This window comes from Balaenoptera acutorostrata, chromosome 4 (assembly GCF_949987535.1).
Source record: "Balaenoptera acutorostrata chromosome 4, mBalAcu1.1, whole genome shotgun sequence".
NCBI classification, from domain to species: Eukaryota; Metazoa; Chordata; class Mammalia; order Artiodactyla; family Balaenopteridae; genus Balaenoptera; species Balaenoptera acutorostrata.
The window spans coordinates 101,509,507-101,528,493 of NC_080067.1; the positions used below are offsets into that span (position 1 = coordinate 101,509,507).

At 36.3% G+C, this 18,987-nt stretch overlaps 1 protein-coding gene across 1 annotated transcript in view; it reads right to left on the reverse strand.

The window, feature by feature from the left end:
• Nucleotides 1-18,987, reverse strand: part of ZPLD1 (zona pellucida like domain containing 1) — a 39,810-nt gene that overhangs the window by 8,863 nt on the left and 11,960 nt on the right. Inside the window, exons 2-6 of the mRNA XM_007163992.2 lie at nt 14,442-14,662; nt 10,973-11,154; nt 9,481-9,553; nt 5,398-5,495; nt 2,361-2,441 (exon numbers count right to left, since the gene is read on the reverse strand). Coding sequence (XP_007164054.2) covers nt 2,361-2,441; nt 5,398-5,495; nt 9,481-9,553; nt 10,973-11,154; nt 14,442-14,662 — 655 coding nt within the window. The remainder of the gene's footprint in view (nt 1-2,360; nt 2,442-5,397; nt 5,496-9,480; nt 9,554-10,972; nt 11,155-14,441; nt 14,663-18,987) is intronic.

Consider the following 18,987-nt stretch of genomic DNA (forward strand, 5'->3'; position numbering starts at 1 on the left):
AATAATGGTCTTACAATACATCATTTTGAACATGTGCAGGGTTATCTATATATCTGTAGGATCATTCATCAGATTTTGCCACATCGCCCTCTATAAATATTGTTGCATTTTGTACTGCCCCAGTAATGTATAAAAAATACTTATTTCCCTCAGAGCTACATCAACAAAGTATATGTATGAAATTTTGGATTATTCCCTATTTGGTAGGAACAATAAACCGTCACCATATAATATCAATTCACCTTTATCTTAGTGTGAATGGATGTGTGCATTTTTCATATATATTAGAGCCATTTGTGTTTCTTTATCTGAAAATTTTTTATGTTCCTTGCTCAAATTTTTATTGTACTGTTGGCCTTTTCCTTAAGATTCCTATAAATTCTTGGTTTTTAGGAAGAGTGGTTCCTTGTTTGTTACGTAAGTTGTAAATTGTTTTAACTTTGTTGTTTGGCTTTGGACATTCCTCCCAGTGTGTGTGTGTGTGTGTGTGTGTGTTTGAGCACAGAAATTTTATTTTTACATAATTTAATTTTAAATATTTTATTTTATGGCTTCTAGTATGTGGGTTAAACAGGATTTTCCTTACTCCAAATTTCTAAAGATATTTTGCATGTTTTCTTCCATCACTTTTAAAGCTCTGTTCTTGTAGGTATGCATTTCTCCTGACTGTTTCTGGGATCTATGGCACTGGGACCCCTCAGCAATCACTTTTCTTCCCTGCTTCTCCTGCCACTTCTTCCCACTCTGCTTCCTGCCAGCCTTTTCCTGCTCTGTTTTGTCTTGATCTTAACTGTTTTTATCAACACTAACACATATTTTGGAATTTCTAGGTTTTCTTTTCCTCCTAATCTCACTGAAAATGGCATTTAGGGGACTTTTTTTAGTTATCCATTTCAGTCTCTATAGTTTCCAAGAAGAAAACTGAAAGAATTAAGCTGAAGCCATAGTCATACCAGAAGTCTGATGATCTTATTCTAGATTATCAATACGTAATCATTATAGAAATTTTGGAAAATAAGAAAAATGTCAAAACAAAATGATCCACAATCTCACTGTGCATAAATAACAAAGGTGAACCTTTTGATGTATTTCCTTATAGTCTTTTCTATCATGTATTATATAAATGAGGTCAATTGTACAATCGTGTATGCCAATTCTTTCACTTCATATTTTAATACATTTAAATTTTAAAGAACCACATATTTCTAAAGATAGAAATATCAAGAAGACAGAAGGGGAAGAGATAAAATAGAACCAACTATTTTTTTCTATTTTATAAATAATTTTATATGATTATTGTGTCTGTGTGAGCTCTCAACTTACTGGTTCTCCATAATTCACCTACCCATTTCCTTACTGCTGAACATGCAGTCGATTCTCATGTTTTACTATTTTAAATAGCACTGATAGACAAGAAAGTCATAAATATTTTAGAATATGCTTCCCAGTTCACAAAAGTAGAATCAAAGGATATGAAATCTTTTAAGGTTTTTTGATACATACTGATATTTTTTCCCAAAAATGTTAACCAAATTAACACTTCCAGCAATAGAATATGAGTGTCAGTTTGATCATACCCTCTGAGTATCATCTTAACATTGATTAGCCAGTAAAACTTATTCTTTTGGTTTCCCATCATATTACTCCCATCATGTGTCAATAAGTGGCAGTGATCAGAGCCAACTGCATTTTATAAGCATAATTAGAAGCCATTGCTTGACTCTCAAGTCTGTTCTCCTGTCAGATAAAGATGCTGAAAAGGAACTGAGATGATTGAATGTTTTTATGATCAATGTCCCCTTTCCCCAAATGTAGATTACATTCACTCTATCACTGTCTATTGGGGAATGAAGTTGAAGTTATTGGCTCTGATAAAAAAGGAGTGGTAGACTGTATTACACTTTCATATTAAATACTGATAAATGAAGAAAAGCATTTTGAGGTCTAAATTATCTAGCCCATTACTTTAATTTTATTCTCCTTTTGATATACCATGAGACAGTCTAGTTTTGGAAAAATAGTACCCTCTCACTGCCTTTCTCATATTGTCCATAGTACCCTAGCCATGCTTTTCCTAAGACAGTGAAATATTCCCACATGACCTAAACATGAATAAAACATCTTTGATGGAGCAAACTTACTTGTAACTGTCATTCAACAACAGCCTTATCAGCATTTCATGTTGAAAATTTTTCTCCACTTTTATAGTTCCAACTATATAAGGACTAAAAGTTCAAAATGTAAAACTTTAAATTTAAAAGCTATAAAAGTACCCTATAATTTGTTTATCTGACTTAGCTTTTCTATTTTAATTATCTACAGTAGGATTATTGCTATCAATACAAGACTTAGACACTTACCTAAGGAAGAGATCATATCGAATATCATCATTTGGGTTCCCTGATGGGGTCGTGTAGCAATAATCCATTAAGACATTCCATCTGCAGGAAGAGGTAAGAATAATCTAGAGTCAGAATCTCCTTTTGGATGTTAGTTACTAATCCAAGGGAAGTAGATATTGACAAACATCTTATCCCAGGGAACATAGTTTTATATTATTTGCAGAGACTTCTTGTTTATTAAAATTTTCTCCTAAACTCAAACTATTTAAAAGTCTGCAACAAATTGCTGTCACACATCAAGAATCACATACAACCAAGAATAAAAATGCCAAGAAGACAAAAAGGGAGAAGGTAAAGTAGAACCAGATTTCTAGAGTGTGCTAATCTCTTCAGGATGCAATGTTTAAATAATAATATATGAGAAACCCGAAATAAACTATTTACATGCTACAATTTTTTTACTAGGGCAGAAATGGATCTTTACTTTTGAATTTCCTTTCAATTCTGATCATTCTGGATTTTCTAAGTGTCAGATGAAACTTGATTGATTTTGTTATTTTGCAGAGATGTTTCTAGAGATAGTTTTATATAATTTTGGCCCAGATTCTTACGGGGAGAGTTCTTTTGTTTTTTAATAAACTTTTATTGAATAGTAACACACATAGAAAATACATGAATCATAAGTGTTCACAAAATGACTGCATCTGATTAATCACCTTTCAGATGACAAACATAGAACATTCTGGTATCCCAAAAGCTCTCCCCATGCCCTCTTCCAGTCACTACCCCTCCTTCTTTATGGGAAGAATTGCTATTTTCCAATTAATGACATAAAGTGGGTGTCACCCTTTAATCCTTGTAATTTGGTTTTTTTTAAAGATAAATTTATGTATTTATTTATTTTTGGCTGCATTGGGTCTTCATTGCTGCACATGGACTTTCTTTAGTTCTGGGAATCGGGGGCTCCTCTTCGTTGTGGTGCACGGGCTTCTCATTGCGGTGGCTTCTCTTGCTGAGGAGCACGGGATCTAGGCGCACGGGCTTCAGTAGTTGTGACACGTGGGCTCCAGAGTGCCGGATCAGTAATTGTGGAGCACGGGCCCATTTGCTCCACGGCATGTGGGATCTTCCTGGACCAGTGCTCGAACCCACGACCCCTGCACCAGCAGGTGGATTCTTAACCACTGCTCCACCAGGGAAGCCCCCTTGTAATATGTTATTTCTACTTATTAGCATTTCTTTTTTGTTTTAATTTAGGCAAATATGTAAAATATATGTATTTTTACATATAGGCAAACTAAAAAATATAGGCATTACCTTCTAAACCAAAAATTGGGGTACATGATTTGATATACAGTTTGACAGGAGGCAGAATATTTGAAATCATCCCTCTCTTGGAGAATCTGAGGTCTATGGCTTCAGAAGGTGTGGCGATTGTGGGTGGGCGGCCATTCAGGTGGGAAGAGTAATGTGAACAAAGGTGTGAAAGAACAGAAGGAGGGCTTCCCTGGTGGTGCAGTGGTTAAGAATCCGCCTGCCAATGCAGGGGGCACGGGTTCATGCCCTGGTCCGGGAAGATCCCACATGCGGCAGAGCAACTAAGCCCGTGTGCCGCAACTACTGAGCCTGCTCTCTAGAGCCCACGAGCCACAACTACTGAGCCCACATGCCTAGAGCCCGTGCTCCACAACAAGAGAAGCTACCACAATGAGAAGCCCGCGCACCGCAGCTAGAGAAAGCCCGCGCACAGCAAAAAAGACCCAACGCAGCCAAAAATAAATAAATAAATATTTTAAATAAAAAGAAAAAAAAAACCAGAAGGGACTAGGAAGGTCCTGGGGTTCATGGGGAGCATCAGGTGGGAGGGCTGAGATGCGAGCAGCACGGAGACACTGGAAAATCTGGAAAGGGGTCTTAGGTGCTGACATTTTTTAGAGAGAAGCAGCAGGATGAAGGAAGGTCACAATCCCCATTCTGGCAGGGATGTTTTGGGGTGCTAGAGAGTGCAGGAGGTGTTTTGAGATGCTGACAGCTGGACCAGAGGGTGGCTGCATGGGTGGAAGAATAATAGACATAATAGGAGAGGCACGTGGGAAGGAAAACTGAAGAATAAGATGGGGTGAATTCCTGAGAAGTTTTTTGGACATTTAAGGTGAGGTTATGTCACCTTAATGTAGGGTCGAGTTTCCCATTTTGGAAACTGGGAGAACAGTGGTTCCACTGATATTCTTCTGTTCCTTTAAATACGTGTCTTTTCCCTTGATTAATCTCACCCCATTCTGACTGCTCTCTTGTTTGGAGTGATAAGGATAGATATCAGACAGAGATGACACTAGATCAGGGCCAGGAACACTGGGTAGGATTTGAGCTGGCAGAAATAAAATGGAAGGGTGTGTGTGAGGGAAGAAGTTGGTGGTGGAGATAGAATCTGGTCAGAGGCAATGGCATAAGCCTTGCTATGTTTGGCAAAAATGTGTAGCCATGGATGGCGAGAGCAAAATGTCTGTACCTGGTTAGGGCAGGAGCTGTATTAAAATCCCTAGGGGAGTGGCCTCAGGCCTATGCCCCTAACTACTTTTTTTTTCTTTTAATTAATTTATTTTGGCTGCTTTGGGTCTTCATTGCTGTGCGTGGGCTTTCTCTAGTTGCGGCAAGCTGGGCTACTCTTCGTTGCTGTGCGCAGGCTTCTCACTGTGGTGGCTTCTCTTGTTGCAGAGCACGGGCTCTAGGCGTGTGGGCTTCAGTAATTGTGGCTCACGGGCTCTAGAGCACAGGCTCTGTAGTTGTGGCACACGGGCTTAGTTGCTCCGTGCCACATGGGATCTTCCCAGACCAGGGCTCGAACCCATGTCCCTGCACTGGTGGGCGGATTCACAACCACTGCGCCACCAGGGAAGTCCCCCTTGACTACTTCTTTAAGAGCCATTGTTTAGCATTTCTAAATGGAATGGCAATGGCAATATTTTTTTTAAAGTGAATGAGCTAACTTTATGATTCATGAGGCTTTAGGCAGCCAAAATGTTTTAACCAACAAAAGATAAGGATTTGAAAATACCTGCCATCCAGATTAGTGGCTTGTACAGCTGCAAATACTTTGGTTTTCAAAGGTAATCCTATACTCGGGATAATTAACTGCTGACTGTAGGTTGAATCCTAATGATGAAAAAAATAAGCAATTAATCTATCATTGCCTTCCCAACAGCACATCTACTTAAGACAATAATGTCCTATAAAAGAAAAGGGATCGAATCAACATCAATTTACAGAACTAACTCCAAAAAGGACCTAATTAATCCTCTAGTTTTTGGCAGAACTGTTCTTAAATCATATCCAAGTAACAAATTCATGCATAAATCTTTTTGTGTCCATAGTTTACCATTTATGATGATTAATGTTCAGTGTATTTAAATTATATGCAATGGTTACTAGTCAGAGGTTAGTATTTATTTTGTCTAATATTCAACTATCAATATTCAGTTTATTTAAATTCATATTCCAGTATTTAAATTATATTAGTGGCTAATATTCAGTTTATTTAAATTATATCTGCTTCAGTTTAAGCCCTTTGCCATTGGAGTTGTAAGTCTTTACACTTTAAATAATGTCTCATTTACCCAGAGTCACTTATCTGGCAATTTGAAATTACCAAAACTTAATAAAAAACCTAAAAAGAGACCAGTATGGTCTCTGAGTTGCCAAAATGCATGCCCTGGAATTCCTGTACTAGATTACATGGTAAAGACTTATAGAAGGGTGTCTTAGGACTTCATTTCTACCTTTTACCCTAAGTTTAGACCAATTCTGGAGAGTTTATTTATATCACTTCCCAATCTACAGTAGATTAAAGCAGCAAATTAGAAATTGAGAAGTGACAGCTTTAATTTGATAGTAAAGAAGAACAGAAAAAAATGTAGACTAAAGAAAAAACTTCTCAAAATCTAAGCTGTCAAATCATTTAGCATGGAGGCAAATTGTTTCCCCCAAATTCAGTAACTCTGAAGATAATGCTATTTTGCAGCAAAGGGGAATTTTTAATGTTCATTATGAAATCTCAACATCATCAAGCAAAGGCAAAATACAGAGCATACTCTATTTAAGAAGGTTGGGAAGAAAACAACAGATATTGAATTTTTAAAATTAAAACAATAATAATTCGGATGCTTCACTTTTGAAAAAGTTGCATTCATGTGGAATATTTCATTCTCAAATAAAGCCTGATAAATGAGGGATTATATGCTGTATTTATTTTCTATATTTCTGTGATAAATGATAATAGCTCCTCTAACCATTTCTGATAGGTAGTATTTTTATTTCATTATCTTTCTGGCTCCCTTTTCCAACTTCTCCAAGTTATCCACATGTCATTAACTATAGTTCTTTCATCTTGTATTTGCATCAATATTCTCCAGAAGAATGTTTACTGTTTTTTACAAGTATTATACTATAAAGTCATTTGCAAGTGATATGACTCAGCTGTGGTTTAATCATGACTTATCAAATTTATTCTTCTAAAAGGTGATCTTTTGATTTTATTTTGTTTAGTTGCCTTTACTCCTGTTAGCACAATATTGTCCCTAAAACCAATTATATTTATTTTAAATTTTTTCTTCAACTTAAAAAATAATTCACAATTAACATAACCCAGTTTTAGATTTACTCTGTTTCTTTATCTGCTCAGAAGACACTATTACTTAGGTACAATTCAAATTCACAAGGTCATCCTCACTTTCAGTTTCCACAGAGGAGAAAACTGATCTATTTATACCATGCAAAAATAAGGTCATAGTTCAACTTGAAGTAAACTCCATATATTAAAATCACACAGTCAATAAATGTCATTATTTATTATAAGTAAAATTTTCCTAAGTACATTCACTGAATCCCAGAACACATAGAAATAAAGAATTGCACTTTTCCCCAAGTAACTAACCATAGAATAAGAGCAGTAGGTATGTAATATAATTTTCATCATTCCTAAGGGTTAGAAATCATAAACTTTGCATGTAAAATAGGAAAATATGGCCCCCAATGGTTGTAAAATAATACGTAGTTTGAAATACTGCAATGAAATTACATTTGGGTAGCTAAATGTTAGTGTTCCAAACAAATAATAAATATGGTTTTGGATCAATTCGTCAAAGTATACAAAAATTTTTTCAGTATAAATTACAATTTTTTTAATGTCCTGTAAGATGGCAAACTACTACAATGGTGCCATGTTAAGAACCTAGTTTGGGGCAGTGAAGCTCTCCTGTATGATACAGTAATAATGGATGCATGTCATATATATTTGTCAAAACTCATAGAATATATAACGTGAAGTATTAACCTAAATGTAAACTATGGACCTTACTTAATAATATGTCAGTATTGGTTCATCAATTGTAACAAATATGCCATATGACCCATAATACAAGGTGCAGATAATAGAGGAAGTTGTATGCAGGCACTGGAGGTCTATAGGAACTCTCTGTACATTTTAGGTCAATTTTTCTGTAAATCTAAAACTGCTCTAAAAAAATTGTCTGTTAATTTTTAAAACACTAGTTTGTAGGGAAGTGGTTGAATTTTATTAAATAACTGGTTAGTAAATAACTTTTAAATTTTAATGTATTAATTCAACCATTAGTAATACTTTCATTGCAAATTGGTTAAAAATGAGAAGGATTTTGGCACTATGTATTTCATTTATATTCTGATATCAATTACTTACTATAGAATTAAAATCTTAAGGTTATCATCAAATTATAGACTTTTACTTGGCATTAAGATTCTAGAAACTCTTTGAAGGATTAGGTCTAGTTAGCAACAGGACTACGATACTATTTCTAATGATAAAGGAAAGAGCTTAATAGCAAAGCTCTCCTCAAATCCACAGTTCTAAGGTTTGATTTTCTGCTTTTCTGCTGAGAGAACAGTTTAAATTCACAGAAAATAGTGGTATCCTTAAATGTCATGTGAGTATGTTTTTCACTTTTTTAGGATCAGGAATTCTCATCTTTGTTTCACTCAATTATAACAAATAAGATTGAATCCAAATCATTCATCGCAATTCTATCTGAGGGACCTTACACGTATAAATTAACAGAAATGTTCCAATTTAAAAATATTGCTCACAACAATAATAAATATCTGGCCATACTGGGAATGAATACTGACCCATATTTGCTGAGTATTGTAAAACCAAGTATCTTGGCAGCTTCTCCTTACAGAAGAAAGTTTAGAAATGACAGAAAGGCAATCTCCATTCCAACACATTTTAATTTGTTGTTTAGAACTCTGTGGTGTCAGACTACAAACTTATAAACATGACTTTTTAAAATGCCTTTGGAAAATGTCTTACTACAATATTTATAACACGTTATATTCAAAGTATAATGCAATGACTTTTAAATCAGTTGCATGAATTATAACTCAGTGCCATGATGACATGAATAATAATGTAAAAATCAGATTCATAATTTACAAAAATGTTGGTTGATAGATTGAAAATTGATATTTAAATCAGGCATTTAACATGTATGAATAAAAATTTTTAATCAACATGAAAATATCATTGTGAGATTAATGTTAGTTATAATTAGAAATTCATGTATTTTTCACATTTTTGCTGCCACTGTCGATATTTAAATGACAAAAGTTTATACAATACTGTGCAGTCAACCCAAATTATTTCAGATGTGACAGAATTGACATCAGCCAAAACCCACATTGAAAATATTAACACATTCATCACCAAGCATCGTGCTTTCAAGTCAAGTATCATTTGGACTTTTCCTATCTTTTCATCACAAATATATTATTTCCAAAATCTTGACCCTGACTATGGCTACACACACACACATACACACATAAATAAATATATATGTATAAATGTAGATAGACACCTGGAGTAACTATGCAGAATCACATTTATAAAATAAAGTTTAAATCAAACACCAACTTCTAGGAAAAAATGGAGTTTTTAGTATACTTTTATCACTAAGATATATGAAAATGGTGGTAAAGATGAATAAGTGTTACCAAAGTATAACAAGGTTAATGTGGCTTTTGGTAGATTTTTATATAAAAGCCATTCTCATAAATGGCTCCTCAGAACAGTGAAAGAGGAGATAACATCCTTAGCCCATCAACTTACGTTATAAAGGAGCAGGTTCAAAGTGCTGACAAATGTACCATTGTTCTCCCTCACAGAAATAGCAGCTGAGGACCTAAAACAGATTGCGGAAAAGGAAGGCATTGATGAGATTTTTAAAGTTTCAGTTATACCTTAATGTTAGATTTAAGGCAAAAAACTCTTGAGTAATCCTGACATACTTTTAACTAGGTCTGGAGTGTGCATACTGTTTAAATTACTGAACAGATAAATAATCAAAAAGCAAGAGGGACTAAGTAAAGACAAACCGTTCTTTATGATCTTTTTATTTATAAAGGAAGCTTTTTTACATTTGTTATTACTTACATGAAACTTTTGCAGAAAAACGTCATTCCAAAAAAAATTGAATCTGATGCAAATACATTTTCATCAATTCCACTTCAATAGAAGTTTCATGAGATCAGGGACTTTGTTTTACTTTGTTCACTGCTGGAACATTGCATGGCACGTAGTAGGTGTATAATATTTATTGAATAAATGAATACATTTCCATGTGCATTGAAGTTCAGGAGTGTATTTAGTGGGAAAGTTGAGGGGAGCAGAGTGAAAGACTATGACCTCCTTCCCTCTGCACCTGTATCCTTTTGACTCAAGGCCTTTCTTTTCATTTTTTCCACATCAAAATCTTGCTTTTGACCAAGTTGTTTGTCATCATTGTGCCATTAAATCATCTATGAATATTTTTTACCCGAAGCAAAATGTGTCCTCCACGTTCCCTGTGACTAAGATTAAACAATAACTTTACTTTTGTGATAGAAAACCCTAGAACTGGAGAGGGAAAGTTCTTATTCAATCACCCCATCTTGTCAAAAATATTTCACAAATCCATATGGTTATATTGTAATGTGGATGTATAACTGTCTTGGAGTATGCGCTTTGGGAGTAATGAATGAATACATGACTATAAACAAAAGGCAATGACCTCAGTCCATGTCTGAGGCTCTTTGGCTCTGGGTGACACCACCTTTCCTGGGAAGCATCAGCAACTGTGCAGGTGACACCTCAGCAGGAGGCATGGAGACCTCAGATTCTGGGCAGCAGAGTCCACCAGTGAGAGATACGGCAGAGAATGAAGCCAAACAGGACCCAACAATGCAGTGACCGAATGTTCTACACACTGGAAACAGGACAGGCCCTTCTGGACTGCATAAGCACCCAGGGTTCTTGGGTTCTTGGGCAGTTAGTTCTGAAGGGAGCTAGGAGAACCCAAGGCTGACTAGTTTGAGCCAATTTTAATTGGAGGGGGGGAGGATTAAAACTGAGCTGTTGATATGCATCATAACAATAACACTCACAGATGGATAGAGAGGTAGATAGGTAGGTAAATAGATAGATAGATAAGACCTTATATGGTTTCCATTAGATTGAGTTTAGCTATTCTCAACAAATCCTGCTATCTTTATAAGTCCCTCAAGGGTAAAAATGACTCAAACCAAAAGACAATATGAGAAAGCAAGAATAAAATGCGACTTACGAAGCAAGCTGGGTATTATTAACCAGGTATTCCAATGGATAACTACAACTAAATTTGTAAAGAAGTCCAGGTAGATAGCTGATGATTGTTGATGGGTCTGGAGTATCAATATATCCTGAAATATTTCCTATTTGTACTGAAGTTGCATTTCCATAAGCACTGACTCCAGGAATTGTGGATACCTGTTAGAATGGTAGATCAAGCTCAGTTATTAAATAGTTACATGTAAATCTAGGCATTTCATATGCAAAATAAAACATTAGACAGATCATTTCTAGGGTCTGTTGCAACTATAACATGGCATGGTTTTGAAATTATACACATATAATGCTACTTATAAGTAATCATACGTCTTTTTTTTCTTCTTCTCATAAAGAGGGCGATTTTATTCGTTTTTAATTAGTTTTTATTGGAGTAGAGTTGATTTACAATGTTGTGTTAGCTTCAGGTGTACAGCAAAGTGAATCAGTTATACATATACATATATCCACTCTTCTTTAGGTTCTATTCCCATGTAGGTCATTACAGAGTATTGAGTAGAGTTCCCTGTGCTATACAGTAGGTTCTTATTAGTTATCTATTTTATATATAGTAGTGTGTATATGTCAACCCCAATCTCCCAATTTATCCCCCCCCGTTCCCTCCGGTAACCATAAGTTTGTTTTCTACATCTGTGACTCTATTTCTATTTTGTAAATAAGTTCATTTGTAGCATTTTTTTAGATTCCACATACAAGCGATATCATATGGTATTTCTTTCTCTGTCTGACTCATATGTGTCTTTTAACTAAATAAAACTTCATATAACCAAAGACACTATACTCATATTTCATAAATAAGAAAGTAGAGAGACTATATGTTAGTCGTTGTGCTATAGCAAGTAATTTGAAAACGCTCATGGGTAAAGTCCAAATTCCGTGGCATGGCCTAAAAGACCCCTGTTAATCTGATCTTGTTTTCCATGTTAGCTTCACATCTCCAGGCTCCCACTCTTGGTTAATAATGTCCCAGCCCCAAGGCCCTTGTTGCTCTGGCCTTTGTGCATATCCCTCCTGCCTCCACTCTCCCCTCCTCACCACGACATATCCCACTCCTCCCCTGGATCTCATCTTCCCTGGAAACTTCTCCTGATAGCCCCACAGCTTCTATTCATGCAATCACAGTGCATGAGCAGTCTGACTCAGCACACCCCCATCCATAATCAGAGCTCTTTGTGGGCAGGGGACCCTCCTGGTCTTGTTTGCCTTTGTCCCTTCAGCATAGCTCAGTGACACCAGCATCTTGGGGTCCTCGAGATAAATTCTGAACAAATGAATTAAGGTCACACATTTTCTTAGGGTCGATCTTCTCAGGGTCTTCCTCTGTGGTACATGGAGATTCTCATCCCCTTCCAGGACAATAGTTCATAGGTGGGTTGCAGAGGGATCATGAACTCCTAGAATTTATATAAAAATATTGTCCATGTGTATATGTCCCTGGGACTGATTAGCTTTCATTTCTCCAATCCCACTAAAATTTAAGAACCAGCATTTCAGGAATAATCAATAATGTTCTTGACCTTCATAATACAATTGAGCTTCTCCCACCATGTCAAATACAATATGATGCTCAATTAATATTTTTAGCAGATATTATGGAGACCTGTAACATTTAATTTTCAACAATAGAATATACTTTATACATGAACCTAGGAGCACATGGGCAAAGCTGAAGCAATTATCTAGCTGACTCATGAAGAGAACCAAAATCATTATGAATGAAAACATTTTGATTCTAATCCAGATGACTTAGTAGTCTACTTAATTTTTCCCATACAGGACTATCCTTGGAGCAGACTCCAAAGGTGGTGACATCTAAGACAAAAATAAAAAAGTAAGTGATTCTTCCTGTCTACACATTGCTTGCCTGACTGGCTAGCTAAACATGCAAATTCTGTCTATGAAAAAAAATTATATACATATATTTATATATATACACATAATATATATCTCAATTTTTATACCAGAGTAATTCAGCTCTAAAAAAAAAAAAAAAGAAGGTACACACATGAACACGTACACACACACACACACACGCACACACTCACACACACACACAGGCTTTGTCTGGCATTTCTCCCAAATTGTTTTTCCAGCAGCAGGGTAAGACTGAAGTCAAGAGTAGAAAGCTCCTTGAAGAAGAGGCCTTGGGCTACCGTGGGAGGAGGGGCAGAGCTGCTGCTCTCCACATGGGCTCCCTCCCTCCACACGGAACCTTGGATGTGTAATAATCAACCTGCATCACTCTCCCTCTCTCCCTTAGGCCCACTTCATAACCTCTCTGCACACAACCCAGAGAGATGAATAAACATTTTTAATAAAAAGAGTCAAGAATACTCAAGCTGTAGACTTGGAAATGGTCATGGGCACAATATTCTAACTGCCCTCCAGGAAAAGATAAAGGAGATTCAAAGAAATCTCTTTTTCCTGTCTCCTATCTTCCACCACGTCTTAAAAGCCCTGCCCTTAGAATAATCAAGCTTTCCCCCTTAATCCCAAACAATAATTTATCAAGAGGAAAAACTGATCTCTCCTTCTTCACTGGGCTGAGTCGTCATGCTCATTGAATCCTCTTTTTGTCTTTGCTAGGATTAACCAATAAGACTCTATTTAAACAAGCAAAAGAAAAAATAGTGCTAAATGAATTTTAGTGTAACACTCCCCAAATCACAATATTTTTACTTCAATTAATTTTAATTCCCAGGAGAGTGAATGCCTCTTTCAATTCTATTTTTGGTGTTCAATGCATGCATAAATAAATGAATAGTGTAGACTAGTGGTTCTCATTCAAGGTGGAAATATTTGAAGTGGTGTTTTGATTTTCACAATGACTGGAGAGAGCGTGCTACTGGGATTTCATAGGTAAGACTGGGTATGATAACATTTTGAAACTCAAAGGACAGTCCCACAGGATGAAGAATTTCACACTGGAAATGCTAACAGCCCTCTTTTACAGAACAGTGGTGTGGATCATTCAATGGTAAACATGATACCTAGAAGATTCTAAGTTTCTCATTCTATATTTCATCTTTATTCCTGAATGAGGTCACTAAGAAACAATAGGCCAAGTGATCCACTGCCAAACTCACTAGAATATAAAAGATACTTCCATAAAAAGCATGAGGAACATAGCTAATGATAAACTGTAGAGACATATTCCTCAGTGTTACTCACACAAAATAATGTTGGTTAGAGTAGCACAGTTAATCTCAGGTCCCTCAACCACCAGCTACAATAAACAGAACCACTATTGGAAAATAAAATTGTATGATTGGGAGCAGAAGCCTCAAACAGGCAAAGGAAAGCTATTTGTTCAGTTTTATTGGAATTTTTTCTCGAAAGATAGATTGGGCTTCTGATTATTTCATGAAACTGGGAGTTTTTTTAGTTATGATCCCCAAACCTAGCACACAATTTCACACTAATCTTACCACTAAATTGTTTCCACAGCCCTCCAAGGTGCTGAGATTGATGATGAAAATGACCACCGCAGGAAAGGTGTTGTTATTGATGAACCCCCTGCAGTGGGAATCCCCATGCCTTCCGTTCAGTGCCAGGTCTGTTTCAGAATAACCAGAGAAAAGTACTGTGCAAAAATTAATCTTCATTGTAATGGCCTGGACCCCACAGTAGACATTGATGTCTCTTTCAGCTGAAATAAAAAATATAAAAAAACAAACAAGTCACGAAAGCACAGCATGGGGTCCAAGAATAACTTTAACATCCCCTGAGATATTTTCATCCCCTTGGTCTGTTTAACTCATTCCTATACTTGAGTACACCATAATCCAACGTGAAAGTATTAGGAAAAATAGTCTTTGATTTAGTTATTTCAGGAGAGATCTTTGAGTGTAGAGATTATAGTTCATCTCTGTTTCCTTTTGCCTGGTACACAGTGGATGTGCATTAAATGTTGATCGGGTAGTGTAAAATGATTGGAGAATTGAGTGGAAAAAATTAGGCCACTTAGGAAGTTCAGAAGAGAGTAACTGAATTATTTAGATCACCTGTCTAGAGTAGTGAGACTCACTACAAATGATGCATTTTCTCAAGTGTAAGGAAGAAGCAGTTAAAATCCATCCTAAGCCAAATTGCTGAGCACTTCGGTGTTTTGTAACCCATCTCATCCAGGATGTATAAACAAAAGCCATCCATGCAGATTCCATTTTATTTTATTAAATTATGCTAGAGAGGAAGAGAATGAAAACTTATCTGTTGATATTACTGTCAGATATGCAGTCTACCCTAAGAAAAATTTGCCAATGACTATGCCTGAATAAAAGCAATTAACTAGGCATGAAAATGTAAATTCACAATTTGCAGTTTTCCATGATTCCATGAGTTATCAGTGATGGGGTCCATTCCAGGTCTATAGAGGTGAGCAGGCACACACACACACACACACACACAGCCCACACACAAAATTTTCATGTCTCTATTTAGTTATTTTTCTGCATGTAATGAGGAAAATATATGTAGAAAATGGAGAATTCGGCTGCTGCTAGGTAATTCCCCAGTGTCAGAAGCTTTTAGTTTTATTGGTTTTGGCAACTGTTACAGATTGAATTGTTTCCCTCCCTCCAGAAAAAAAAAAAAAAAAAATACATTGACTCTTAACCCCCAGTACCTCAGAATGTGACCTTATTTGGACATCGGGTTATTGAAGAGGTAATTAGTTTAGATGAGGTCATACTGGAGTAGGGCGGGTCTCTAATCCAATACTACTTGTGTTCTAAAAGGAATATCATGTGAAGAGACAGAGACACAGGAAGAATGTCATGTGAAGACAGAGAATTGGAGTGACACACCTACAAGCCAAAGAACAGCAAAGGCTGTCAGCAAACCACCAGAAGCTGGGAAGAGGCCAGGAAGGATTCTGTCCAGAGTCTCAGATGGAGTTTAGCCCTACTGATACCTTGATTTTGAACTTCCAGCCTCCGGAATTGCGAGAAAATATATTTCTGTTGTTTGAAGTCACTCTGTTTATGCCACATGGTTACAGCAGACTTAGGAAATTAATACAGTAAGCTTACCACTCTTTAACACTCTTATTTTTTACCACTGAGATAAAGAATCTGAAACATACATCTGGTTTGCAAAGTGTGAAAACAAACAAATAAAAATGGATTAAGCTGTTTGGAGAAATCACCTTTATTGTTCAAAAAAGGAAAAACAAGCAAAATAAAATATTTTTTTGGTAAATGATCTAATATGTAAATGTCATTCATGACTTTTTGGCATAAAGTTAATTTGCTTAAATATATCATTTCTAATCTATGGGTAACAGTGTTCAACAGCATATTTCTTTGGAGTGTTTATTCTGCATACTGGCTTTTTGTTGGTAAAGTGAATCATATTTTGAGGATACGAATCAATCAAAATGGAAATTTCTATGTTTGATTATGATTTTAAACTCAATACAAAAAAGAAAAATTGTTTTCATAGCAAAAGATAGAAAGATGGAAAATCTTTTTCATGGCCAAAAGGCAAATATTAGGCTACTTAGTATGGAAAACTCCAAGCAATATTCCCTTTGTAGGTGGAAAATAAAATGATATTCCACAGATGAAGTATACTGTGCCAACACAGAAAATAATAAATACCACTTAAAATTGGGAGAATATGTCTATTAGCTTTCAACAACATTAGCTGTTCAAATGCAAATATAATTTTTAAATGATGCTCTTATTAAAATAATGAGTTCATTTAAACAAATGTTTGAGTGTTTCAAACATTCAAACTTCAAATTACATCTTAAATCTGTTGATTTTTCTCCATCTTTATGCTATTCCTTGGTCTATGCCATAATTATATTTTCCCCTAGAATATTACATTAACCTCCTAACTGGTTCCTTTATTTCTACTCTTAATGCCCTCTAATTAGTACAGCTGTTAAAACGTAAATCCAATCATGTTACCTCTTTGTGAAGATCTTCAACAGCTATTCATTTCACTCAGGCCAAAAGTCCAAATCTTGACCCAGGTCCTCAAGAGTCTCTGTGATCCACCACCTGTCTACCTCTGCATTCTTATCTCCTCTCTACTATCTCGCTTGCTCCCTACATCTGTTTCATAGAATTCTTTTCAGTTCTTTAAAAGTATCACACTGAATCATAGAGGCCAGATTAGTGGTTACCTCTGAAGGAAAACTGCCTAGAATAAGGGAAACAAGGAAAATTTGGAGGGTGATAAAATGGTTCTCTATCAATCTGGGTGGTGATAACATGAGTGTATACATATGTTAAAATTTCAAGCCACACCCTTAAAATTGCTGCATCTTATTTTATATGTTAATCCTCAATAAAATACCGTATTTTAAAAAGCCTAATATAGGTTACACAAGACCTTCAATCAGTTTTCTTTCCCCTCTGTAGGATGCTTCTCCTATTCCCAATCTTTGTCTGAGGAACTCCTACTCATCCCTCAGGTCTCGAATTTCATTGTCTTTTTCCCAAAGACTTTCCTGATCCCAAATCTAAATTATGCTACTCTGCTTATGATGTCAGATCGACTTGGAATCACATATGTATTTGTATAATTGTCTTCTCAATAAATTGGAAGTCCCAGAAGGCAGGAAGCTATGATATTCATTGATGTACTCCAGTGAGTTATTAATTAATTACTCACATAAAGTATGGGGCAATAGACTGCACTAAGGATGTACAAAGTAGTGGTCCTTTTTCTTAGGTAGATCACTGTCCATAAGAGGAGATAGATGTGGCCCACATTTACAGAAAGATTGGACAGAGAACCATGGGGTGGCATAGAAAGAGAACCTTACCCAGACCAGTTGACTAGGAACAACTTCCTGGAGAAGATGGCATTGAACTGAGTTTTGAAGTATCGGTAGGAGTTAGCTACAAAAAGTAGTGGGAAACTTACAGCACAAAGGGGACAGCATGAATGATGACAGAAGTATGAAATAAATATGCTCAGGATGGTTAGGAGCTGGACAGTTCCATTTTCATTTGAATTTAAAAAGCAAGGAGGGGGACTTCCCTGGTGGTGCAGTGGTTAAGAATCCGCCTGCCAATGCAGGGGACACGGGTTAGAGCCCTGGTCCGGGAAGATCCCACATGCCGTGGAGCAACTAAGCCCATGCGCCACAACTACTGAGCACACATGCCACAACTACTGAAGCCTACGCCCCTAGAGCCTGTGCTCCACAACAGGAGAAGCCACTGCAATGAGAAGCCTGCGCACAGAAACAAAGACCCAACGCAGCCAAAAATAAATAAATTAAAGAAAAAAAAAAAAAAAAAGCAAGGAGGAAATGGTAGGCAATAAGGCCAAGTAGCAAGCACACAGGCAAGATCACAGGAAACCTTCACATACAAAATGGTCTCTGTAAGGTAGCAAAATGTCTACTTAAATGTGAAATCAAATTCTCAACTACCAGAGCATGCACTAAGAACTCTTTATGCCTGGCGAAATAGAGAATGAGTATCATTGCATTACTTGGCATACCATAAATGTATGGAAGTTAATACATATCATTAAATATGTTACAAAAGAGGTATCACTCCCTTAACTTAAACCAACTAAAGATTTTAGCTTCCTCACCTTTGTTCGAGAATTAATTGATACCTATGCTAGCTTAACAATGGCAGTGATTGCTTTGTCCAGACGTAGTGCTCTCTTCCCTTTTCTGCTTTATAACTGGAGACTTGTAACCCCTGCAGTGGAATTGAATTTGCTACAAGCTGATCTCACTTGGAGGAATGATAACAAACTAAAGACTTTACAGTGTAAGAAAGGATCTGTTCAAATCCATCCTAACCTAGCTTTCTAAAGACTTTTCACTGTCCCTACCAAGGAACACATTTTTCCCTGGTTGTAGATACTAAAGACATCTATTCAGCACAACTTTTCCATTTGTGAGGCTTTGAGGGAAACAAAAATGCTACTTCAAGTTGCCAAAGAGCAATTTCTGCCAAAAGTAGAGAAATTGTTTTCAGTTACTGAATAACAGTTGCT